This window comes from Poeciliopsis prolifica, unplaced genomic scaffold, assembly GCF_027474105.1.
Source record: "Poeciliopsis prolifica strain line A6 unplaced genomic scaffold, Auburn_PproV2 SCAFFOLD003, whole genome shotgun sequence".
Lineage (NCBI taxonomy): Eukaryota > Metazoa > Chordata > Actinopteri > Cyprinodontiformes > Poeciliidae > Poeciliopsis > Poeciliopsis prolifica.
Genome location: NW_026562378.1, coordinates 9,573,445 through 9,600,471, shown reverse-complemented (window position 1 = coordinate 9,600,471; position 27,027 = coordinate 9,573,445). Strand labels below are relative to the sequence as shown.

At 38.9% G+C, this 27,027-nt stretch overlaps 3 protein-coding genes across 9 annotated transcripts in view; 1 reads left to right on the top strand and 2 right to left on the bottom strand.

Annotated features, from left to right (window-relative positions):
• The window catches only part of tfeb (transcription factor EB), a 35,350-nt gene extending 32,645 nt beyond the window's left edge, over positions 1 to 2,705 (bottom strand). For both annotated transcript variants that reach the window (XM_055027118.1, XM_055027119.1), the window contains exon 1: positions 2,483 to 2,705. The gene's annotated coding sequence lies outside the window, so the exon portion shown is untranslated. The remainder of the gene's footprint in view (positions 1 to 2,482) is intronic.
• A 1,878-nt stretch (positions 2,706 to 4,583) lies between these two features.
• On the bottom strand, positions 4,584 to 8,886 carry tmem183a (transmembrane protein 183A). Of its 2 annotated transcripts, XM_055027680.1 has the most exons (8): positions 8,694 to 8,886; positions 8,393 to 8,482; positions 8,139 to 8,306; positions 7,888 to 8,047; positions 6,453 to 6,633; positions 6,088 to 6,168; positions 5,814 to 5,966; positions 4,585 to 4,849 (listed from the first exon to the last, which is right to left on the bottom strand). In XM_055027680.1, exons 1-8 carry the CDS (start codon positions 8,755 to 8,757, stop codon positions 4,664 to 4,666), a joined length of 1,083 nt encoding a protein of 360 aa, XP_054883655.1. In that variant the 5' UTR covers positions 8,758 to 8,886; the 3' UTR covers positions 4,585 to 4,663. The 2 variants fall into 2 exon arrangements, with proteins under 2 accessions (XP_054883657.1, XP_054883655.1); XM_055027682.1 differs by lacking the exon at positions 5,814 to 5,966 and having other exon boundaries at positions 4,584 to 4,849.
• Positions 8,887 to 12,250: 3,364 nt separating this feature from the next.
• ppfia4 (PTPRF interacting protein alpha 4) overlaps positions 12,251 to 27,027 on the top strand; it is a 54,875-nt gene continuing 40,098 nt past the window's right edge. For 4 of the 5 annotated variants that reach the window (XM_055026546.1, XM_055026550.1, XM_055026538.1 and 1 more), the window contains exon 1: positions 12,251 to 13,050. In XM_055026546.1, coding sequence (XP_054882521.1) covers positions 12,793 to 13,050 — 258 coding nt within the window. In that variant the 5' untranslated portion in view covers positions 12,251 to 12,792. The remainder of the gene's footprint in view (positions 13,051 to 27,027) is intronic. The other variant, XM_055026535.1, reaches the window with a different exon arrangement.

Here is a 27,027-nt window from a genome sequence, read left to right as displayed (position 1 = left end):
TGCTGTTCACCTTCCCAGCACCGTTTGATCATCTGGGGGAAGAAAGGACTTTCTCTCCATCCTCCAAGCAGAAAACCATATATGACCATACATGACATATCAAAAATATACTTATTTGTTGGGATGAAGAAAATGTTGAATTTAAAAGGTCCAGTAACAATATAACAGTTTAGTTTAAGAGAACTTATCATTTGTTTTTATACATATCATATGAAGGTTTTTAGACTTTTCTGCCCTTTGTGGAGCTTTTTAAATTGTCATTTTAATTTTTTAAAAGTAAAGTGGGTTTACATTTTTTATGTAGGTATGCCAATTTTATTATCATGTACATATGTTTTTACCAAGCTCTGTGATTTCATGAATAATACTTGTATTTTACAGTCATTCCTACAATCACTTAATAAACTCGCCCAGTGTGACATGATTAAACTGTGCGAAAATAATCTAATTAAACTCATTTATTTACATGTGAAATTTCTGGATTTGTTACAGCTAAACTCTGTGCCAGTGCTGCTGCAATGTGGGCCCATCTCTGTTATTTGGTTACATAACAGAGATATTTTCATTCATGGACTAAATAAAGAGCAAGCATTTGAAACAGAGTGAACAAGTGAGATAATGTCAGAGTTTTAAATTACTCTAATGCTGCAAAGTATACACAAGTTCCTAAGACTAATGGGGTAAATAGGCTCTCTTCATTTGTGTGCTATTACTACTCAGTAATCGAACACAACACCCAGTATTGAATTTCTGTCTGATTATTTTTTCACATTTTGCAGTGACAAAATGCTATGTACTTAATTAGAAGTTTGACAGACAAACACAAGCAGTGCATGATTCTTAAGTGGAAAGTTGGTTGTGAATATTGTTAGAAATAAGACTCCGACCCATGTGGTGTGCATTCAGAATATATTCAGTTTCCAAAATTTAATCGTTTGCCAAACTATCCTTAGTAGCAATTACAGCTGTAAGTCTTGCTTTGCCCAACTAGAAACACAAGAGTGTGTCCATTTCTCTTGACAACAGCTCAAATTCAGCGGGATTCAATGGAAGCTGGACATATGTGCAGCATTAGACTTGACCATTAAAACATGAATGTGCATTGACCTATACTCATTGTTCTGCAGGCAGGTGAACCTTCACCCCAGTTCCAAAATTTCTCCAGCCCTTAGAATTTCCTTTCAGAAAGGCCTTCCAAATATCTGCATCCATGCTACGATCAACAGGCAACCATTTTCCCTGCCTCTGTTTAAGAAAATCCTCCACACATCAGGCCGGGTGACTTCCAAGAGCACTTGGGGTGCAGTGGATTTCACTTGGAGGAATCAGGTTCAGAAGGAATTAGTTATTTTTCAAGAGCATCCATCACTTTAAGCATGCTCACTGAGACGTTTAGACCTCCATCACTGCAGATTATGCTGCTCTGTGCAACACATGTCTGATGACAGAGGTCAGACACACAGAGGTGAAAGATCAGAGTGAGACCTAATGTCACTTTGCTGTTACAATGCAAGTGGCATGCAGGTTGAGAAGGCAAGAATTCACCACAATGGGGGGGAAAGTAGCACAAGACATATGAAGAAATCTATTTCAAAGTAAGATGCATATTCACTGAACGATAACAAATAAAGCGGGCTTGACATATGCTGGCCGATCTCAAATGTTAACAATGCCCTAGCAGGCATAACCACACAATATACACACAATAAAACACAGAGAGACTTTGAATAAATTCTGGCCAACAAAGGAGCGCATCCAGTCAGCAGTGCATTCGATATTTCTGTGTTGGCGCCATGCAGGACTGTCAGGCAAAGGGCTTGAATAAGCAGCAGAGCATTACACGCTGTACAGTTTACAGCCACAGCTTATACATAGCAGCATACCCCACTGCTGAGGTGTTGTCACTGATACCAGCCAGACTATTAGCTTATAAATGGCAAGAAGGGCAGCTCCCTCTAGACTCACACATGACAGTAAAAGGGAAACGTGTTGTTTAATGTCTTGTCATTCTTCTTTTTTTTTTTTTTTTACATTTATCTTATTTTCCACCCATAATTACAGATTTGTTGCAGCAATTACAAATAATAAATCTGGTAGTGGTATTTCAAATAAGCTGAAGAAAATGACTGGGACTTCTTTTTCTGCAAATGTAATAATAATTTTATCTAACCTGCAGACGATGTGTTAAAGCTCACTACAAAATTAAAGTAAGATCAAACAAATTGGGGCCAAGTCATGACCAGACTTGCATGACTTGTAGTGCTTAATATATGTAGGTATAACATGGGTGGGAAAACAGGCGTGTGTTTTTGGAGCAATATTCTGGAGTTGGGGGAACAACGGTGTGTGACAGCATATTCCTTTACATGTCAATTAACCACATTTCTGGGTGTAAAGCAGGAAGTGCGCACTTAAAATCCCCTCGGCGGGAGGCGTTTTAGCCCGGGCTTCATTCTAATGGTGCCGCTGAAATACAACTCACCCGCTCTGAAGGTCAGGCAGAACGAGTCAGGTTGAAGAAAGTGCGCGTCCGCTTCCCAGACCCACCGACAGCTTTCAAACGGGAACGGGGGGAAATAAAACCGCAAAGCAAAACAGAAACAAACGGCAGAAGCTCAGGAGTTGTAGGCGCCTCTGTGTTTTCACATACTGACCGCGGACAACTGCTCGCACTTCGGTTCCTAAATTGTTTTCGTCTTGACGGTCGAGATGTTGTCACAACTCAAGAGCGTCTGCGGTCACCTGTGCCACCACCAATAGCGAACCGCTAATGGGATTGTGGGGAAATGTAGTTTTTGCTGTTCGTTGTCTTTTTGAACGAAAACGTGCGACAAGGTGGGTCTAAAAGTGAGATCGTTGGCTCTGCTGCCTGTGTTGGAAAGGCCCAGTCAAAGTCCAGACCTAAATACGATTGATGTTCCCAGGTGTAGCTATTTCATCAAGTCTCACTGAGTAGCTTGAGCTGTTTTCCAAAGAACTGGGGTGGAAAAAGTCTAGTTGTGGAAAGCTGGTACAGACCTCTCAAAAATATCTTGCAGTAAAAGAACTGAATACAAGTGCAACCCGCTTTTTAGTATTTTGTGTTTCTATAAAATTAACAACCATGCTTCATGATGGTGAAACAAGTTACTGTGAGTTTTCTTCAAAAGAGTACAGATTTAATGCGATTTAATTCACATTAGAAATTAAAAGAAAAAATCTCTTCCATATAGACTTTTTTTTCAAAGTATGAACACTTGCAAGATTCTGCGTTTCAATTTTTTTGTACATGCAATGCGGATATGCGATATGCACTTGCATATGTTGAGCTCAGGCTCTGGACTTCACAACACAGCATGGCACACAACATATTGCTCTCGAGGCATATTGTAATCTAGTGATTCCTGTTAGCAAAACAGATTTATCTCAGTGTATTTAACAAACAAGCCCATCAGATTTTAAAGGATAGTGTCTTTTGTCATAAAGATACCAATTTGCAGCATGTGAAAGGCATAAACAAAGTTAAAGAAAAATGTTAAGTCTTCCCAACATGAAAAGCTTTAAATATTTATTGCATGTAATACTAAGAGCAACCACAGGAGGGAAGCATAAACTTTTTATTGTACTTGAAAGAGAGACCAAGCTATTCCTTAAAGCTGCTATATGTGGTTTAAGTTCGTGGGAAGGGTTAAATTACTTCCCACCCACCATTAAAAACAAATGTTTGACAGGATAAACAGCATTGTTATCTATCAGTGGCTATACCTTTATAGTTAATTTTCATTTCAGAAATAAATGAAAAAAGATTTGATAAACTTGAGTGAGCAGTAGTTTTATTGAAATCCAATGTGTACATTATCAAAGTCACTTTCATTTGATAAAGCTAAACCACCAAACCACCATTTTACATACAATTAATCTAAACAACCAATTGTCCCTTTGTAATCGATAAAACATCTAACAAGAATTTTAATACTTCAAGGACATGTTGATTCAATTAAGTCCATTTCCTTGGCAGTTAATCAAGAAAATATTTGACTGCAAATCAAGTATCATCAAAACTCTGGATATGGTTAAACCAATAAAAATGGTAGCACTGTCCCCATCATTAAGAATAATTGATCCAACTATAACATTCTACAACACTGCCTGTGGCGGTAGATGGCAGAGTTTGGTCATGTGCAAGAAGCATCACCAAATAAACTGCAGAAGTGAAAAACCTGTTGAATTAGACGACAATGTATATTGCCCCTTTCTTGTAAAACAAGAGATGAAAATAGTCAGGTGTGTCTCCTAGTAGAGATACAGCAGAAACTGATTGAAAGGAATAAAATTCCCTTGATAAAATGTTTCAAATCTCAAAAAGAAATCTGCCAAATAAGTATTATATGAGAAACAAGCATGAACCAACTGTTGAAATAATAGTACTAATTACTGCCCTGTTGATTTAATATTTAATCTTCAAGGACTGTTTCTTTGCATAATGATCAACACCAGTCAATTCCACCAAATCTCTCTTAGCCATGTGGCTACAGGTGAAATATTCACATAATTTCCTCAAGTGCTTCCTTTTTAAACATACAATAACCAAAATGTCCCATTGATTGCGATTTGGTTTCTGTTTTATGATCATTGTAGGATCAACAGCAGGGTCCCTGAATTGCTGTGGTGGGTTCCAACAATCTTATATGTAGGGCAACGAAGGGTACAGTGGATGCCACCAGTCCATGAGCTTCACGCTGTGCACGGGATCTAAGACAACCTGCATCCCGCCTTGATCCCCTCTCTTCTTTCCCCGCTGCAGAGGCGAGTCCTGGAACACCAGACGGACACGGTGGTGACGCATGTCCGTGCTCACATTGATCGTGAACTGTAAAAACGAGAACATCTGATTAGGGTGGTAGGTGTTGGAGGGAAAAATTGGTGGGTTAATGTCCATTTTGGAAAATAATAAAATATTACAATTTGCAGCTCAGAAACATCTGTTGTTCAGACTGCACAGAGAGCATATCAATGTTATCAGGGTGGATTCAAATATTGAATTAGTACTTGTGTTTTAGTGAAACCATGTTTCACATCACATACCGGCACATCTAAAACGTATAATAGCACACAAAAGTTAAGATTTTTTTTTGTCATTCATTTTATAAAGTGAAACTAATTATTTATTTCACAGAGTGAAATATTTCAAGCTTTTATTTCTTGTAATTTTGACGACTCTGGCTTACAGATCAATGAAAACCAAAAACTCTCTCTCAGAAAAATCAAACATTGTGGAACTGAAACACTGGGAACCCGTGGTGTCACAACCTAATGTAAGCTAATTAACTTAAAACAGTGGAAGGGTTCTAAATCTGGGTCAGAAGGTTACACAATCATGGGAAAGACTGCTGACTGGACAGATGTCCAGAAGACAGTCACTTTACAAGAATGGTGAGCCACAAAAGGTCATTGTTAAAAAAGCTTGCTGTTTAAAGTGTCCTGTCTCTAAGTACAGTCATCGAAAGTTGAGTCAGCATTATGCCCCGTGAGTCTGTGTAGGTCATAATACACTCATATTTTTAAAATGTTTTATTGAACATAGATTTTAAGTATTGTAATAAATGAAACAGTGATTTAGGGTTTCACCATCTGTATGCCAAAATCATCAGAGTTTTATGACAAAGAAAGGCTTGAAATAATATAATAAACAATGTGTGATGAATAAGAGTCTGAAACTTATATATACATATTGAACTGTCAAGACATCCATATTAATTATCATTTAAACTATCAGGATAGCACATACTTGTGATAAAGCACAATGTATGTGCCCAGAAATAAAAGCTACTTGCCAGGGTAAGTGTGAGGCCCATGGCTACAGGGATGAAGATGTAGTTAAGTGTGGTGACCTGAAGCACACAGCAGTCAGAGTCTGGATTAATATGGACTTCTTCATATTGTTTGGGCAGATGCAAAGACTTGGCACAACCATTCTTAAAGTGTCCCTGCATGGATAGAGATTAACATAGGACTCAGACAGCTGTGACAGCAAGGGTCACCACAAGAAAAAACTAATAATTTGAACACAAAAAAGTGAGTTTACTTTAAAAATAGACATCCTGCTACCTGCTTTTTAAATTTGAAGTTGAACTCCCACAATGCTTCTGGTCGAGTCCCTGACACCTTTTTGACCCAGAAGAGAAAACACTGAAAGAACAGAGAATAGGGATTTAAAAGCACATCTTTATAAGGTCAAATGTCAGCTTTTTCATCTTAATTTTTATATTTCTCATAAAAGTAAACTTAACAAAATCTGCCTTACATTTTAAGCATTTACATTGCAACCCTTGTTCTGTCACAATGAAAATCAAACCACAAACAAATCAGATTCAATTTGCCCAAGACACACCAGTTATGTTTAAATTCATCTTTGTCACTACTTTTACATAGAGCAAGCAGGTCACAAGCAAATACACTAAATGTTAACATACCTTGGAATTGAGCAGCGTTGTGGGCGTGGATTCTGGCAGTGCAGGACTTTTTGAAACACGCAAGCTAAACGGCTCGTACAAATGGAAAAGGGAGCGAATCACACATGCCCGTAGACAGTGCATCCTATCTATAGAGTCAGGCTGGAGGCGAAACGGCAGAACAACTTCAACCCTGTAGTGCCTTTAAGAAAAGAAACAGCAAATGGGAAGGTTTGAGAAAAAATATATTTACGTTAATCTCGAAACTAACAATTAAGGTTTATTGTTTTGAACAATTGAACAAGAGGAAAATTATCGGAAAGATCCACTAGGTGGCTCCACTTGTTGCAGTTCAGCTACAGATCTCTGCTGTGTGAAATTATATTTCACACAGGCATATATTCAGACATTTCAAAGAAGGGGCACATATATATACACAGACAGGACACCAGACTACCGCCGACCCTTTAAAGTGAAATCTCAAAATTTAATCAGATCTGATTAAATCAAATCAATTAGATTAAAATAGCTCCAAATATTTTCAAACAATGGCCTTTCTAAGATGAGTTCAAAAAGTTAAGTGCTGTTACCAAACTGAATAACTTAATTATGTTTTAATACAATATAATACAGAAACAAGATTAGTTCTTATTCTGAATATGATGCCGACTTAAAAGCTGTATTGTGAGCTTAGTCACATCGTGCATACTAATGCAATTTAGAGAATAATAAAAGAGCCAGGAAAACATCAAAGTAAAATGTTTTACTAAATTGTTTAAAGACATCACATAAAGTGAGACAATCATCCAGATGTCCATGCTTTGAAAGAACGTCTCTTGCAAATACTGCAAGTATTTGCAAGAGACATTAAACATTCCATGTATTTTGATTTTAAGACACATCTTACAAAGTTATGTTTAAAGATTCAGTTTGAAGTCAACTAAAAACTAGTCAAACCATGACAAACCATTCAGCCAATTCGGGTGAAAAAAAAATTACCAGCATAATAAAAAAAACATGACTGTACACAAACGTGAAAGGGTGAAATCCCTATTTACATCCTGGTTTTCAACAATTGAATTAAAAATACTTCATAATGGATTTTAACACTTATAGCAAGTGCCATATTGTCTGATGCTTTCCTCCAAAAGTTTAAAATCTTTTAAAAGATTGTTGTAAAAATATGGTCATAATATTAATGGGTTACTTTTATTTTTATTCAATAAATCATATGCTTCTATTTTTTCCCCAATTTGAAAAATATTTTACTACCAAGTTTCAAATTTCATTGTTGTGATCATTCTATTTAAAAACATTTTACTAATGCATAATCATATGGTGCATTTACTAACCTGAAAGGTGAAATTTTGTGTTTACAATCTGTACATTTCTTCTCAATGTATTGCTATTGAAACTCATTCTTTTCAAAATTTTCTAGTGACCCGAAACTAATCACCTTCTGTAGAGTCTGGTCCAGAAAGCCGCAGTGCAAGTGACTATCCATGCATTCCTGCAGATCAAAGAAAATTTGCACACATCCTCAGGGCGAATGTAGGAGGAAAGCACCAACCAAATATCTACTGGATAATCCTTCCCATCACTGCTCTCACTGCTCTCTGAGGAGGCAAGACATGAAACATCGAATAAACATGAAACAAGTAACCACTTTCACCATGAACTGACTCAAAGAAATCAATGAAACTGCACCTTTCTTTCTCTTGCTTTTCTTCTTGCGGGCCACTTTAGTTTCACTTTCCCCTTCGTCGTCCTCGGGGTCATCACTGCTGCCCACAGCGTCCGCTCTGAGGCTCGATGCAGAGGATAGGACTTCCTCCACCGCCCCCTGAGAGGCTTCCAACCCACACAGCAATTTCACTGGAACACATGCGATTCACCGTATTAAACATTTTAGTCTCGTTTCCATTTAGGACACGGCAGTCGCTCTTCAGACAGTTTTTTACCTTCTTTTTCAATCGCATTTGCGACAGCTTTCTTTACTCTACCCGACTTCACAATGGCTGGGTCAGCATTAGCAAAATCAGCAACAGTGACTGAAAGAGCAGGAAGAAAGTCTCAGAAACAAAACGAACAATGCATTTAGACAGTTACATATCAATGTGACTAAACCGAATGTATATAATGCTTAAGATCTTGTCCGTCCAGGTTTTACTAAGTTGAACTTGACTTTATAAACCTGAGCAACTGTGTAAGCTCAGAGGTTCTGTCACAGATTAACGGCTAGCCTCCTCCCGGCTATGCTACCTGATTCGCAGCAAATGTCTCCGGCCTTAAATTTCAGCCGTTTTCGGTTCCCTTTCTTGGGCATGTCGATACCAGTGATATACAAGCGACTAACGGGGCTGTGAGTCCTGCCATGGCTCTATGGCAAGCCGAGTTAAAGAGAAAGACAGAAAAATGACAGGAAAATTAAAAATGGTTCCGCCAGGATCTTCAGCCATCATGGAATGACGTCACATACTAAAACCGCGAGAGTGAAGGCTGTTCGCGCTTCTTCTTCTCCTACTTTGACATGACATCTGGTTAGTAGCGATACTGCCATCTTCTGGGATTAGGTGGAAGAGTTTATGGCTTCGATAGACTGTAAGCCACTCCCAGATATCTTTTAAATCCTCTTGAGCAATCCTCTTCATATAAACAGTATAAAGTTTGGCCCTTTTCACCAAGTATGAATATTTTTCAGTGTGTTGAAGTAGGCTATATAAATTACATCTGGTTTCACGTTGACAAGAAAAACATGTTTATTTTCATTAGTGGAAAGCTAAACCTCTTAATATTGAAGTTTAAGATACTTGCTTTACTTGGCTAGAGTGCAAATCTGGGCTCAAAACGTATTGTTATTCTTTCTCCACTATGGCACACAGAAACTTAAAAGCATGTATTGTTTTATTTAAGTATGTATAAATATGTCTGTTTTCCTCAGTGACAGATTGTTTTGCCAGTAGTTGCCAACATATGTGGTTTGCTGATAAACTGATGTCTGACATCTGTTAATTCATATGCATCTACGTTTATTCCATTTTTTGCATTTTGACTTCACATTGAAGATAACCTTACCCTTTGCCTGTCATGTAAAACATTTTCAGCACCCCTGTTCAACAGGTTTACCCATTAAGGTAAATCCCTGACCAGTGATTGCTTGAACCCAGCTACAGAACACAGAGTTTACCTTGCAAGCCTTACCAGCCATATAAGCTTTTTGCCCAATGTTTTTTTTTTTTTTTTTTTTTTTTTTTTTTTGTGCGTGTGTGTGTGAGTGTGTGTGTGAAATTGCTCAAGATTAGTCAGACTCTATAAAGAGAGCTAGTAAAAATAATCTTTAATTCTTACCACAGATTGTCAACAAGATTTTGTTTGGGATCTTGATTGGGTCATTGCAATATCCAGTGATTTAAATCAATGTATTAGTTCAGCTTTAAATTGGACTCCTGAACTAATTCATTAATTTCAACAATGTTTTCTCTCTCCAGTTTCCCCGGTATGCTAGATTAATGGACAAAAGCATTCAGAGTTGTCCTGTCAACAGATAATTCCACCTTTTAATTAGATGACTTCTGAATGCAGTCAGCTGAACTACATTTTATGTTGTCACTCTTCTTTCAAGATTTCTTCAGTGAACCTTTCTGCAAAACGTTAATAATTTTGCTTCTACTACATCATTTTTTTTTATACCACTTTGTCTATGGCAAATACGGCCCACAATAATTATAGGCCAACTCCCAATAGAATTTCATTATAACAACGTGCTTAAAAGTTATCAGTCAAATCAAATCAGTTTTTATGTGTATGGTGCCGATTATTTTCAGCATCATAAATATTCAGTGTTAAATATTTAATTTTTAAGAAGTACTAATTTAATGCAGGGAAAGCTACAATATTTTAGTTGAGCTACTTTTATTAATACATTCATGATCTTGGCATGACCCGCAATGACAATGACTTTGACACCCCAGGGCATAAAAGCCCAGTAAACTCCACTAAAGCACTCTGATGTTTATGAATGCAATGTGACACAAACATCAAAAAGTAACTAGAGAGAAAAGTTGATCGCTGACAACAGTCAATAGATACTATTTTTATCGTCGTTAACAGTAACTACAGCAACATTGCATTGCTATGGTTACTGCAATCTTTGAAGTAATTGTTAAAAGAACTGAGCTTAATTTATCATGGAGGGAAGAGGAAAGACGAGTTTTAGCTGGAATCCACTGATAGCAATACACCAATAAAAAATTACGAGTGCTGCTTGTCACAAAATATTTATGTCTAAAAGATTGGATAAATTCTCAAGATCCATGATTTTCCTAAAAATGGATGGGTACTAAAAAATAATTTTTGCTTCGTGATCATTTTTATAAATTTTGTACTCCTTTATACTCAAGTGGTATGGTTTTTATTCAAGGTAGGGATAAATTCAGACCTGTTGGAAAAGCAGATATTCAACTATAGCCATCAGAGAATATTGTTTTAATTAAGGTTGTGTCCACAGATCCCATTTTGCAACATGCTGTTTTATCCCGATGTCTTCCTATCAGAAGCATTATACATTTTTTAGCAATATAAGCTACAGCGGTTTGTCTGTGGGATCATTTCATTAGTTTGTGCTTTGCAGCACTTTAAATTTATACTGACCTTTGTAGGCCTAATGCATACAAGGAAAGACTTTGGAGATGCCTTGAAACATTCTTTTAGTCATTGCAGTTTGTACCTTTCCAAATTGCACTAATCTGAGTCATCAGGAGCATGGAAATGTGAAAGTTTAGTTTGGGTTTCATCACTTTTGAGCTATTTGTCATTTTGTGTCACAATTCTTTGGATTTTGGATGTTAGTTTTGACGTCACTTATGTTTTTTATAGTCAATAGATGGAGTTCAATCTTAATTTTTTTTTAAGTAAATTAAAAAATTAGGTAAAACAATTTCTGTTTCCCTAGCCCTTCCATCAGCAATTCTGCTAGATTAGCCATAAGGCACCCTGAGAGGTTTTCACCCTTTACTGTAGTTGGTGCTTCCTTCAATTATATTCCAGTTGCTTCTTTTATTTTTCTGCCATCAAAGTTATGTTTGTCGCTTGTACAATAATTGTGTTGTGTTTTTAGTAAAGCACTTTTGAGTCGTTTTGAGCGATGAAAATATGTTGCATAAATGTGCTACACAAATAAACGACTCAATTCATCTCCCTGACTGGGTTTGTCCCGTGTTGTATCTTTCTCTTTGATGCCTACAATTTTGTAATTTTGCCTTTTATTTTTCATTCAATCACTTAGTAATGATATCTGCCTCTTCCCTGTGTCACATAGTCATCACTCCGTGAGAGGTGAGCTGGTTCTTTTCCCTCCTGTTTTTTAACAAGTAAACTGAAGGAAAATATGTTTCACTTGGTATGAATATATTCCACCCACTAACAATGTCACAATAAATAAATTCTTAATGACACCTGTCAGTGGTTGAAATGTTATGCTTAAATCCCTGATTCATTCAAGATCCTGCAGGGTGCGCTGTGCACCCCATATGCATATCTGCTTGTAGCTATTGCTTGGTCAACCTGAAGCCACTGGATAGATGGGGGATCATGTCCCAGGAGCTGTCAAGTCAGGACTGTGCTCGGTCTTCCTGATGTAAGTGGATTGTGGACGTGCATAGTCAGTGTGCGCGCTGGTAGTGGCCACTCATCCATTCATACAGGCTGTAGTGACAGTTGCAGCAGTTTCCCTTGTGTGTGTACGCGCAGGGGACCGTGTGTGTGTGTGTGTAAGTGTAAGTGGGAGGAGGAGTGAGCGTCAGTCCGCTGGCTGCGTGCAGGGATGGAAACGGAGAAGGCTGATGCAGAAAAGAGTCGCTCTCGCCGTCGCTAGGAATAGGGACATCCTCCTGGATATTTTGTGTTTTTCTGAGTGCATGTGCGATGATATCCGTCTTTTTGTCGAGCACCGCCCATTTAGACCTACCAGTCTGTCTCTAAGCTGTCAATCATTTCACGCCGGGGACTCTACATGTGAGTGCATGGCGCGCCCGGCAGGGCGGATCTTCTCACGGGGTGGAAAAAACGCCGGTTAATATGGATAGAAAGTCAGCCATCATCTCCTCATCCCAATCGCAACGATAAGGTATGGCCAGACAGACCCTGGAAACGCGTATTCGATGCACGAGAAATGCAGCTTAGCGGGGCTCCTGTGCGCATCTTGGGTTGGTTTGGCTGTGTGGCTGCGCGACGATATTAGGCCCGCTCTCATCATTCAAATCGAGACTGGACCTCGGGTTCGTAACCACCACGTCCTCCCCTTTCTTAATCCTGTTGTAGCGGCAGTGTCTCATAACGCCGGCCGGACCCCAGAAGCGGGAAGATGATGTGCGAAGTGATGCCGACCATCAGTGAGGGAGACTCGGCTGGTCCTCCGAGAGGCACCGGCAGCGTCCCGAATGGCTCGGACCAGGAGGCCAACTTCGAGCAGCTGATGGTCAACATGTTGGACGAGAGGGACAAGCTGCTGGAGTCCCTCAGGGAGACGCAAGAGACCCTCATCCAGTCTCAGGCTAAGCTCCAAGGGGCGCTGCACGAGAGGGACATGCTCCAGCGGCAGATCAATGCCGCGCTGCCTCAGGTGAGCAGGAGGTGGCTTCCTTTCCAAAAAGCGTCATTCATTTATAGCCTGTGGCTTTGGGACGCCGTTTGTTAAGTTACACAGACAGAAATCATTTGGGCTATTTAGCCTGTTATATGAGAAAAGAAATGGGGGTTCATTTTTCAAAGTCATATTTTCACCATTGAATATGGTGTCAATGTGATTTTTGGAGGAATTAAAACATTTAGTTTCAAACAAAAAGGTTTTAATTAGCAAGATAAATATGTTTGTTTACAAACCGAATGTAGCTCCAACCCATGTAGCTGCATCAAACTAAATATTTAGAAAATCAGTTCAAGTTAAGTAAGACATAATGGACCCATATCGGTCTCACTTTTAACCCAGACTTGCTCTGTATCAAACCTACACCTGCAAGCGCCTAAAATATGAAACGCACTGCCCAGAAACTTCATCTGGGCAGTGTGTTGTAATTGTGAGGATTCAGACCTGACACCTAATAACTATGGGAGTCAGACATGTACCCATTTATCAAAAATGGTCCCAGTTAACTGTTGGAAAGATTTCTGTTTGTGAAAGCTATGAACAATCATGACATGGTAACTCAAGGAGTACCACTCTACTCTTAAAGTAACTGTGTTATCGAAGTACAATTAACAGGTTAAGATAGTTGTTCGCCCTGCTAATTGATCAGCTAATATCAGGTTGCTGTACTCATTTAACAAAAAAGGTAAAATTTTCTTTAAAACAAGTGTTTCAAAATAACTACAAAATTTGGAAAGTGTTTTATCTAAATGTTCTACTTAAGGTACTTGTACTAAATTAAAGTATGAAATGAATGTCATAACTCTTTAACTGTAAGATTACTTTAAGAGAATTGACATGATTGTTGTGCTTTCTTGGAAAGCAACCAGTGAAATCTGGTGAAATATTTTAGCTTTGCATTTTTTGTTAAAGCTGTGACACTGTGGAATTATGTTTTTAATCAAGGCTGTCACACTGGGAGTATTCATACTGACCCATGTGCAGTTGCAATGCTACATATTGTGCAGCTCTAAAATTGTGGCTTTCGTTTATAAAGGGCTGTGCCACATGTTGGGAGCCCTGCAGAAAAGGGCAAAGCCCTCTTGTAATTACCTTAGTGCAAGCGACCTAACTTCTGTACGTGCTGACCTGCGTGTAACTGGAGTGAGATGAGCTGGTTGTAAAATCTGGTTGTGTTTCACATTTGCAGTCTTTGTGTGCGCGTTTCGGCTAAAGAGAGCTGAATAAGGGCTGCTGCAATCACTGTGCATGACGACAATGAATCCTCAGCACATAAAGCTGCGTTACCCTCCGACCCTCTGGTCTAAATGTGATGCATGATGTCACAGCGTGCCGAGTATTCGTCTGCGAGCGAGAAAAAGACAGAGCAGGGAGAAAAACCATGCAGACTGAGAAACTGGCTGCTGCCTCTTGTGGAGGAAACATGGCTGCTTGTCGGAGCACATGGCCCTGGGCTGCTTGCTTCCACACACATCTGTGTGCATTTGTGTGGATGTGTAGCTTTTGATGTGAGCTGTCATGCTTGCCTTCTAAGCCCACATGTTTTTTTTATTGCTGCAATAATACACATATTAGTTATGCAGTCACAGACCTACATGGATGTTATGATTGAGCTGTACATGTTCAGGGAATAAGTGAAACACTATTGAGCTACAAAATTTATTCACACACTTTACATGCTGTTGATGTGATTTGACTAAAGATTTGGATATTGTTAAATCTCTTTGTTGGACAGTCTGCAAAATATGTATAATACAGGCAATTCAAATATATGTTTCAACTGCAGACCTTTTGCAAGTGCATGATTCCTGGTCTGTTTTTCTTTTCCTTATGAAGAAATAACTTGGATGGTGCAGTCCAACTTTAACCTCCCAGTGTGCTTATGACTGTAATTTACTGCTTTGCACTTAGTCCTGCAAAACAAAATGTATATTTTTTGCAACTTCAAGAAAAGAAAGGGCAGAATGAGCTAAGAGAATATGAGGCCAACAAAAGAGTTGGTGATACTAATATATAAGACTATTAGCTGCTTATAGATTTTCTTTGAAGTAGGAAATTCATTACTTCTTTTAAAAGAACTAAAATTCTTATTAGGAGTTTCCCATTGAAGCAAAATTTGCTCTGATTTTCATGTAGATCTGAAACAGGCAGAATTAACATTTTCACTATGGTAGTATATATGAATGTCATTTCTATGTAAATTAAATAGCACATTACAGATAACTATGTTTCCTTACTTGTCCTTCAAAGTGTTGGTACACGTTCATATACAAATCCCTTCCTACTTCTCATCAAAAAAGGGAATCCAATTATCAAACAGAAACCAACTGTTTGATAATTGTTTCTACTTTTGTTTTCCTGTAAGTTGCTCCATTGCGTGATCTTAATATGTCCTTGCCAGAAGTATTGAAGTATTTTGCTCAATCAAAATTCTTTTACCTAGTGTTTCTGATAACTACCACTGCTGCAGGGGTAAAACAAATTAAGCATCAAGACATATAGACTCCTTATGCTAATTTTTGTTGTGCATAATGAGCCACTCTCATTCTGAAAGTCAGTGTCTATCCTCAGAAAGAAGTCTACAAACGTCTCCAATCAGACAGAAGACACGTAAAATTACCAACGACACACGAAGAAGGATTTACTGCCAGTTTCTCATCCATCTGATATCCTATATATTGTTGAGAGTCAAACGTTTCTGTAATCATTCTTCCAGTTTGTGGACAGCTTTCCAAGAAGATAAGGCTCTTATAGCTAAAACCCTGCATTGAAGTGTTTGTATTAAAAATGCAACATTCTTTTAGTTCTTGGGTGTCTAGGTGAAACAATATTTATGGCAGTATAGTGCATCTTGGCTGGGTCTCCCTTTTATGTGAGATCTATGATCTCTGAAACCTGGTCAAAAAAAAAGGAAACACATGAATGCTCTTGCTTCAGCTCTTCAAAAGCTACACAGCCTTATGCATTTCTGCGTGCTGAGCTTTGGAGTGGTCGATCCCCACACACACCGAACCAAGAGATGTTGCCACGGATGGGGTGGGGGTGAGGTTGGAGGGTAAAGTGATGGAGAAAAATGAGAAAAATCTCTGTTGGAATTGATTTCCTCTCAGTTTAACTGCTCGGCTGAGGAATGAGGATTGCCTGTTTTCGATGCATTACTGCGCAAAGAGCAGGGTGTAGTTTATAATGATGAGTGGGAAGTGTGGAAAAAACACATACTGTCGCTGATGTCTCAAGTTCAGGTGTGATGAATATATTAGAGCATGCTGGTGAGGCTCCTGACCCCCTGTATCCTATTCTGTCAGTGGAAATTAGGCTAACGTCTCTCCACATGGGCTCTACTTGTGTATTTATGTCCTCAGGTCAACATAATATCACAGGTTTTGGTTTTGCTCCAGTCTCCACTGTTATGTTGCCCTTGAGTAAGCTGTGGCTGCATATGTGAGCTTTTTTTTTTAAGTATGCCTTTTCAGGCCTCTTTGGTGCTCACTCCTGCGTACATTTTAGTATAGTAGTAAACCCTGATCTAAGAGCTACTTTGTTCCCTTTTGCCAATCAGATGTTTTATTTCCACCCTATGAATAATCTGTGTATGTGTGTTTGGTCTTCTGTAGGGTTCTTGACTCAGTGGTACTAGTCTGACCCAGAACTGTCAAGTCCGTGTTTCTCTTTAAAAACATGCAAACTCAAACTCGTACAAACAAACAGGACGAGCGATTCTAAATTCAGGGATTTTTTTTTTGAGTGTTGTTTCACTTGAAACCATCGCAACTTGCAGCAGTGCCCATGCTCATGTGCGCTTCAGCAGCGTGATAAAAATGGCACACCACAGACATTTCATCACCCACGCACACATGTAACATATTCGTATAGGCAAGAATGAATATGTTCATTAGCTGCAGAGAATAGAATTTCAGATTAACATGCCAGCCTATTACTGAACATAATGCTTCTACTACAGCTCTAGGAGATGGGCTTGCCATAGACAAATTAAGCCATAGGAACACACAAGCGCCCGCACATGCACGCCGGGCTTACGTTTGGATTCTGGCATTGCACACGCTCAAACACATTGTTCGTTTTGTGTGTGAAGAAAACTGTTCCGACACCGTCAGAGGAAATGTGCTGCAAAGCAGCAGCGTGTGCACATGGGAGCGTGCTGTGAACAGGACAGAGAGTGGACGAGCATCATGTGGCCAAACAAAGCAGGTCATGGTTCCTCTGCTGTCACTGGTTCCACAAAGTGTTCTAAAGAAAGCAAAACTAAAGAAATTATAACATAATTTTAAAAATCTATACGAAAAAGTATAAAAAATATGAATAGAAAGAAAATGTAACTTATTTAAAATGTATTCATAATTAACTAGTTGCTGCACTAGTTGTTATTGCTAGTAGTCCCCTTTTCCCTTTTAAGAGTAAATTGTTTTGAAAGATGTCTATGTAGTGCACAATAGTGCGTGGATGTGCGTGTGTATATGTGCATTTAGACACCTGTTCCGGTCAGACACAATACTAGCTATTTTTACCACTGTACACGAGCTGAGATAAAGATATACACCTCAGTGCCCTTCCAAAACAATCGTCTCTGTTTCACTTTCACCCTCTCTGTCTCCACACCGATAAACACCTACATGCTCACATGTACGTAAGGTTCCATGTGCTTTGTTGTTCACACACGTCAAGAGTAGTTTTTTAATCGCTGTACTTTCTGTACACCCTTGTGTGAACTCTTAAACTGTCAGACAGTTTTTGTTAAGAAGACCATATGCCTCTGAGGTTACTGTGTGTGCAAAAGTTTCCACCCTCGTTTTCCCTCTGATGCTGCCGGTCAAAGCATGGAGAAATCTCCCTTTAGCAGCAGGTCAAATCGATTTACAAGCCTCTTCATCTGGCACTCTATTATTAGTTCCCTACTTTTTATACAATGGTGTCTTTCTATCTGATGATCACTCATTTCACTCCTCACTGACCCAGGAGTCCAGTAATACTTCCCTCACTCTGTGGTCATAACGTACTGCTGTGGTTATCTGTTGACCAATGCACGACAGAGTAGCATCAATAGGATGACCACAGAACATTTTATACAAATATATATATGTATATTGCAAACAGTAATTGTAACTGTTTGTTTTAGATCATCGACTACAGTTTTTGAAGAAACGTGATTGTGTTTATGTACTCTGAGGCTATCGATTCAAAATTGCTGTAACACAAATGCCCCACCAGTAGGTGCCGATTACGTCGACATAAAGGACATTAAAATGAGAAAGAATTACATCCAAAGTATGGCTGAGGCAATTTTGGTAGCAATTCTGTCTTTGCGTCTAATTTTAGAATTAGAAGCACCCACGAAGTAAGACTTGCACAGCTTTGAACATTTTCTCCAGTGAAAATTAATTTCACTTCGTGACACTTAGAAGATTATTTTGTAGAGTTAAAGTTAACCCTACTGATGTTGAGGATGACCAGCACTGCACTGCAGTTTTTTTTTTATCCAGCAGACTTATAGACTTTTCAGCAGGAATTAGAGATGAATTCACTGATGGACATTTTTGGTTTCCAGAAGCGAGCATTCTGCATGCATTAAATGCTGCTCTGCTCCAGATTCAAGCAGATGAATTATCTACTATCTTCAAGTCTTAGAAGTCTGCTATTGACCCACTTGTTTCACCTAATCGTTAGGACATGCACTCATTTTAAGTGCATGTTAAACATTACACATTAAATCTGACTCAAACATATAGCATGATTAATTATTGTCGTTATGTGGCTTTCAGTCTCAGATTTTTGCCCACGGCATGTTATTTCTGCAGTTCTGCTGTGTAATAGCAAGAAATTTAAAAACACTCATGTCAACCATTAAATATGCTGTCAGAACTGCTGTCTTTCAGATCAGACATGTCAGAGCGGTTTGGATGTAGTGCAAGTCTCAGAAAGGGGGAAGTAGATCACAGATGATAATTTGTGCTCGTCGCAATGAATAAATACATGCACTTAAAACCTCCATCCTTGTGCTAATATTTGGGTCAGCTAAGATATGCCAGGAGATTTTACATTACTTTATCAAGGCCAGCAGAAAGGAGCCTTGCAGGTTTGGCACTTAGCCACCATAGTTACTGTTCTGAAAGTGTGTTGTGCATGCTGTTATAGTGCGAGAGAGTGTGTGTGTGTGTCAAAAATAATATATGGTAAAATACTGAGCTAGAAGGTCTCTTTGTGCAGTATTTAGAGGAGGAAAAGCATATTATAAGATATTATAACTTTTCAAGAGTAAACACTTACCAAGGAATTAAATGAACTCAAATTAATTATCAGCTGCTATGATAATTAAATACACCAACAATTTTTTGTTTGCTGAAAATGCAAACAAAATGCTACCAGTTCTAAGATGCAAAAAAGAAATGTTGCCTGGGATCAGATTGTAATAGATTTCAAACAATACATTTAATTCAAGTGAGATTAATTGTGCAACTCAAAGTGGGATTTTTTTTTTTCCTCACAGTTTGGGTTCCTCACAAAAAAATTGTCAATGGCTCTATCAGCTCACCAACCTGGGATCTTCAAAGACTCAAGTTTCTTTTTCCAAATGTCTCCGTCCCATCCTAAGCGCGTGTTTGTAATATATGCAAGTGTGTATGGCCTACAGCTAGTGTTGTTTATGCATGGATGGTGGAAACAGCTTTGTGCGCCCTGATAGGAGGATATTGAGGTGAGGGGAGGAGGAGGCACTGGCAGATGTGAAATTACTATGTCCCATTGGTCTGTTACTGAAGCTCAGATCTTATGCTGTTTGTTATGTAAGTGCCAAATAGTGGAGCTAAGGTTGAAAGAAATTGGAGCATGAAGTGAGCAGCTGAACGTCACCAGGAAGCTCTGTTGGGGAGAGAGAGAGAGTAACACAGGGACTGACACTGAAACAAACAAAGGTAGTTCAGTGTATCTAGGAAGTTTTTAAAGAAGGCTTAATGGAGGCCAGTGATGATGTTGGAGTGTCACCAAAATAAAACCCAAACAGGAAGCACAAAGTAAAATAATCAAATAATCATATGTCTACCTTAAATGGTTGTTTTTATTGTTTTACTTAGTTGAGCAGAAGTCCTTGTAGAAAAATGTCCTCTGCTTTTTCTGCTTTACAATGTGTCACTTCAATAGCATGCAAACTGGTGAAGTGCACTGCAGAGATGCCTTGTTTTCAGAACCCACCTCTTTCAGCACATATTACCAGTGGTAACTCCAATCTCTTTTCCTTAAGTGTAAACTACATTGCTATATCATGTAGTATTTTCTATCCTATATATATAATCTTGAGCAGGAAGTAAAGTTGAAAAGGTTTTGGCTCCTGTGCCAGCCAGATTAGCATGAGCCAGGAGAAGCTTTGGACTCTGGACTGTTGAGAGTGATGTTGTTTTGTTAGTTTTTTTGAGGTTGCAGGTATTTATTATGAATGTTGCCAGCTAAAATGACACAAGGGTCATGAACGAGTGCAGTCATTCGTGACTCTATGCCCATTTTCTCATTCACCCATTTTGGGGTGAATGAGAAAAGCAATGTTGTTAATTATTTAAAGCGTCACTGGCTAAATTTTAGGCATTCAAATATTTACAGACTGTATTTCACCCAGAGGCAAAGCTTCTTTTTAAGAACTATTAAACCCTTAAAAATAAATGAAATCCCTCCCAAATGCTGTTCCAAGTTGCTCTAAGTGCAACAAAATTTGAATCAGATTAAGATGAAAGACATACTATTACACTGCACACATAGCCCCCATTAATACCTGACACACTTTAAAAATGCTTAGTTGCCTCTTTTAGTAGTTTATTCATAAAATATACCTTAATATGCATTAACAAGCACAATAGGAACCATATCAATGCTATCACAGAAGCTAATCTCTATGGTCTTCCTTATTTCCACTCTTGGAGGTACAGCCAGTCAGTGCCAAGGAAAATAAATGCAGCTCCTGGATTGGCTGTTTTGCAAACGCCAGCCAGTAGCATGTCAACTAGCTCTATGCATTGGCATTTCAGTTTCCCAAGCTACATTTTTGTTGAATATTTTAAGCACGCTTGACAAAAAATATCTGTAAATAGCAGCTTTTCCATGAATAAGTTGTTGAGTATTTGTATACTGAACCACAGGTAACCAGATGCTAGGTGCTGTGAAGCTCAAAATTAAGTCAGTATTTTCGTGCTTTAATCTATTGAACTGAGACAAAATTAGGAGGTTCTGTTACGTCCTCCAATCATGGCAATTATTTTATCTTCAAATGTCATTCAATGTTCAAAAAAACTGGGAAAAAAATGCTACAGCAAGAGCTGACCACTTCAAATGGCATATTTTTGTAAGAATGTTTAGAAACGTCCACACTTTCATTTGCACAGTCCCACATAAGTTGATGGTAGAGATGTACAACTAGAATAACCTGCAAGTCTAACTAAAAATCTGCCTCATAACAGCTGACTAACCGACACCTCTCTGCCTTATCATCTCTATGACAATCCTTCATCTTGACTTTTTGGAAAATTTCATACGCTCTTCACGCTGTTATCCTGAGTCCATTATGTTGTCCCTGTACTGAGTCGCCCTCTTTGCCAAAGCTTTACCAGAGTCTGCACACAGTTTTTGACCCCTGCTCTCTGCTAGATTATCATTGTCCAAAGCTAGCTCCCCTTTGCCGCTGTGTTACACCATGAATTAGATGCTCCCCCTCTCAGTAGTATCCATCCTTCGCCTCCCTCCATCCCTCTGCCAGGGCCATCTGGCTCTCAGCACTATGCACATTTAGCTCAGCCGGGTGCCAATTTGTCCCTGCGGCTGCACAGGAGAGATGGAGGGAAAGGAAGAGGGAAAGGTGAGAAATCGAGACAGACATACATTATGGAGAGAGTTTTAGCAAAGAGAAAATAAGTCAGAATGAAAACTGAATCAAGCATACCCGAAGGACATGCGCTGGTAATGGGAAGAACAAAAAGCCACTTTATCTATGTGTGTGTATGTGTATCTCTCCTTGTAATAAGAGCAGAGTGATTGGAGCTGCAGGACCACCAAAGGCAAAGGCAGGAGGGATGGAGGAGGAGGCCAGGAAAGGACAGAATGAGAAAGACGAGGAGGAAGAATGGAAACGGGGTGATGTGAGATGAAGTTTTCCAGCCTGCAGTTAAGCCCACAGTGGCCCTGCCGTGTCTAACAACCACACAATTGGAACTCTGTCAGTTCACTTTCCCTGCTGCAACTCTCACAGAATAAAAGATAAGGTATCCGAGGGTGGGATGGAGAGGGATATGGTCGAAAGGCTGGAGTTAGCAGTTTAAACCCAGGAGAGATTACATCTTTGTCAGAAAAAACAAACAGGATATCTTAAAAGTGAAGGTTGTACTGTCTATAACTGAATGCATCAGCTGAGACCCAAAACCCATAATATGCACACTCTCCTATAGACAAAGAGGTCGGGGGGGGGAGGGTGACTCTATACATCACAATTTTTTCCCAGAGAGAGATTTAAGCAGAAGCAGAGGCTTCTGCGTCTCAAGCTAAGTCCCCGGCTGGACCCTTAAAGGGATTTAAAGAACTTCAAAATGCTTCTTCTGCTCCATGAAATAGAGCTTGTCAGTGTCTCACAACACAGCACAAACCCCCCACTGCTGACTGTCAATAACACACACATACACGCGCACACATGCTGAAGCTGCACAGAGCATGCCTCTGCAAGGGAAATACAGGATTTAAGGGAAGGACACAATTGTATGTGCATTTCAAATAAACATGCTATCATCTGAAGTCGGTATTTTTTCTTATTTCAGTCACGTTTTTATGTGTGATAAACTTAAAGCATCAAGATGGGTTGTGTGGTAATTAATGTGTTTATTACTCCACTTCAACTCTAGTATGATAAAAAACAAATTTAGCTTGGTAAAAACCAGCGCCTTGTCCTACAATATTTGCTTCAACCAGAGGGTCTGGGCTCTCAGCTGTTGAGAAGCTATTGCTTCCTGGAGGCGTGGATTGGGTTGAAGTTTAAAATTTTACCCAGTTGTTAATGTTTGTCCTTATATATATGATGCACCCATTTGACACTATAAAAGTTTACCAGAATTCGTCTATGCCTTGAACAACTATCCCTCACTGCGAAAAGAGTTGAGCTGAGCCGAACGAGGCAGCTGGTAATGTTAATTATTATTAGTAATTATTTACTCATAAGCCATCTAAAATATGATCATGTGACAGAAAGAATCAGTTGCAACCATTTAGAGTTGCTACTCTAAACGGTATTTTGAGAGGTATTTCATACCAGGAATGGAGGGTTAAGGGGGAATAGTCTCTTATATTTAATTAATCAGTATGCACTAAACAAGGATCAGAATCAATAGACACTGAGTGTTAATGTTACATCTTAAGAAAGTGTTACACAATTTAATTATAAGTAATGTGTGAAGGATCACTTATCTCCATAAATCTGGTTGAGTGCGAAAAGACTACAAAAGCCAACAGAGAGGAATTGATCCGGCAGCTTTGGATTAATACAGACACCTGAAATGACTGACTTTGATGCCCTAGATTGAGCAAAGGCATCAACATGAAGTTTATTTTATTTCTGTTTGGTTTTAACTAAAAATGACTACAAACTAATAGATGGCAAGAGCTTTTTTTTCTCCATTTATAAGGGCATAGTAAATAAAATAATGAACTAACCTTAAAAAAAAAAAAGACTGCAGTATCGAGAAAATTAGAATGAAATTATAATTATGCCTAAAGTTTATGTGGTTTTTGAAAATCTTGACAAGGTACCACTTTGGCACCCATGTCTGTCTCTAAAAATGAAGAGTAATATTATCAGAGTGAAAAGCAGACTTTAATAATTATTTCAGTGTGTTTGATGCGGTTTTTCAGTGGGTCAGTTGGCAACACTCTTCTGTAATCTGGACCTTACACCAATGAATAAATGGGAATCTCTGCCTGGAAGCACAAAGACAGCTCTAAATAGCTCTGCTCATTCTGAGTCACTATTGTATCACTCTCAGTACTAAATATAGACCTAAATAAACAACGCTTTGTTTGTGTGGTTAGAGTTTAGCCTAAAGGTATTTTAAATATTTCTGAGTCAGTGTTTTTTTCACTCTATTTCCTTCCCCACCAACCAGAATGGAACCATTTTTGAGTTTTTACATTTTAAACGGTATGTTTTTTTAAATGATATTTGGCATTATGGTCTTTCAACACTGCTGTTTTGTATGTCCAAACAATAAAACAAGATATTGTGCTGTGTGAGTTCTGAAACAATGCAAATCAACTTGAGATTAATCAAAAGATGTAACACCATGCTAATAAAAGTGAAAAATATGTATTAGCTGAGCACTCTTGCATTTTGAATTAATTACCTTCTATTGTATCTTTCAAGTTTTAAAAGGTTATTCCATTTTGTTTGCCAATTTATTGTAAATTTGAATGTAATTTAAATGACCAGAAGTTCTATCTTCATAAGTCAAATCACCATCTTTCACTGTCGGCGCTTTGTCTCAAACGGTTTGCTGGTTTTACACTGCAAAACCAAAGGTGTATGATGGACACACACCTTTCACATAGCTTCATCTTTGTGTCATCAGCCTAAAGAATAATTTCTCAAAAGATTTTAGTAGAACATCAAGATATCTTTTGTGTGATTTTTGGTCAACATGGATTTTGGCCTTGAAACTCCACTATGGGTGTAATTTTTGCCCAGTACTTTTCTCATTTCATGCAGAGTTTGGATGTTTTGCTGATGTATTGCAAATCTCTGGGTTCACAAAAGATTTGCTCTTGGAGTAATTTCGATAGCTCTGCCTAAATGCAGCATTATCAACTTGTTATAAACGCAGCATTTTTAAAAACATTGTTACTCTGAAAGTTTGTTGTTTTTTTTCACACTGACCCTAAAATCCTTGTAGAGTACTGTATAATAAACGGCTATGACTTGAATGTAATTCTTTGAATGTTGCTCAGTTATTAGCCTCGGTAAACCAAAGCTATATAAAATGGTGAAAGTGATAAATGACCCACACCGAGTCAGCACCTCCTGGTATTGTACATTTCTAACTAGGATGATACATCACAATCACACATGGTCACGGTGGGCAAATAAACTCACACGATACCTGCAGAGTTAGATTTATCTCAGGAAAAGTGCATGGGCTTGCTGTGGGTTAGAAGTTAGCCATGCAATCAGATGCCAAAGCACGCATGGCAACGTTCGCTGACCTTATTATATTCCAGGGCTGATTCAAAGAGTGGGAGTTCACCAAGTACTTAGTGAAGAGGAGGACGAGAAATTTCATGTGCCTGTGCATCCACAGAGGTTCTTAGATCATCTTGTCTCTGCATTAAACCGAGACCTATTTATTCAGCACCACCCACAACATGCCTCAGTTCTCAGCTGCAGTCTGTTATTCATTTGCTTCCAGCTCCATTCACAGATATGTGGGCTGGGGCAGACACTCGGGGATGACTTTCATCCACTCAGACGCTCCAATACAAACTCCTGCTCCTGATTCACTGAGGTTTGTCACATTGAGTTTAATTTGTGTGTCTGTGCGTGTTTCTCTTTGAGAACCATGAAGACTCGATATCCCAATGATTCAATACATGAAAAAGTGTGATCTCATCTGTCTTCAAAGGATTGCTCTCCTACTGTTGTTTCTGCTTTCTCAGTTTCATTATTTCCCTGTCTTTCAAGCACCTCGCTCCACGCCTTATCGGTAGTGATGGCTGCAAGCGAGTGTGCTGAGAGGTCTATTAGTTAGCTATCATCCTGTAATGCTTTAGATCGAGCAGCCAGGTCCTTGCACGTACAGCTTACCTCTGACTCTACAAGATGAGGGTACAGATAGAGGGAAGCTAAAAAAGACACGGAAATGCACAAACTCTTCACAGAATGTGTTCATCAAACAAAGTGGTTTGGTTTTTTTGATTTAAATGTATTTTTGTTGGACAGAACAGAGTGATGGTTTAATTAACCAGTTTCTTTTTACCAGTCTTGTCATAAAAATATTTGGTCTGTTTCCATATGTCCTTTTAGCTGTTCACTGAACTGACCTAATCAGCTCTTTGAGTCTTCACATATTCACAGTATCCTCTCTGTGTTTGTATGTGTCCATTGATGATGAAGGTCAGTGAGCATTGTGGTTCTTCATTATAATAATGGGGCTGTGACGTGGTTTGCCCAATGCAAGATGAACATCATTCACACTTAGCTGCCTCGCTCTGCCCTGCAACATCTCATCTTGCCCTCATTTTCACACTTCAGTGACCTTTTCATTTATGCAGACTTACTCTCACTCATCCTGTTCCTCTTACACAATCAGACATGAATCGATCAAACACACTCCAGTAGTGTCTGACACACTTGCCAGATGTTTAAAAAGCAGTATATAAAGGGTCTTGCTAATGTTCTTACTCCCCTTGGACTTTTCCCCGTATTGTCTCACATCATGACCACAGACACTGGTGTACCTTGTAGGGGTTTTATGTGATAGACCAACATGAAGTTGTCCATAAATGTAAAGTGGAATGAGTTTTCTCAAAGCTCTTGCTTCCTCTGATGCCTCTAAATCAAACCAGTTGTCACTCGAGGTTCTCAAATTAGAATAGTATATCTGTGTGTGCTTTAATCTCCAAATGAATCAAGATGTTCTGTGAGGGCCTCAGACATTTGTTGGAGACCATTGGTGAATGAACAATTATGAAGACCAAGTGGAGAAGCATAAAGCTCACAGTGTACTGTTCAGTCAATTATTAGGAAAAGGAAAGAGCAGGACACAAGTGTAAACCTACCAGCATATGGCTGTCCATCTGTACAAGGACAACTTCAATATGAGAAACAGGCAGTAACACTGGAGGTGCTGTCAATCAATCAAGCAATCAATTACAGAGCACTTCATACAGTCCGGTCTTACACAAAGTGCTTGATAGAGGTTAAAGACA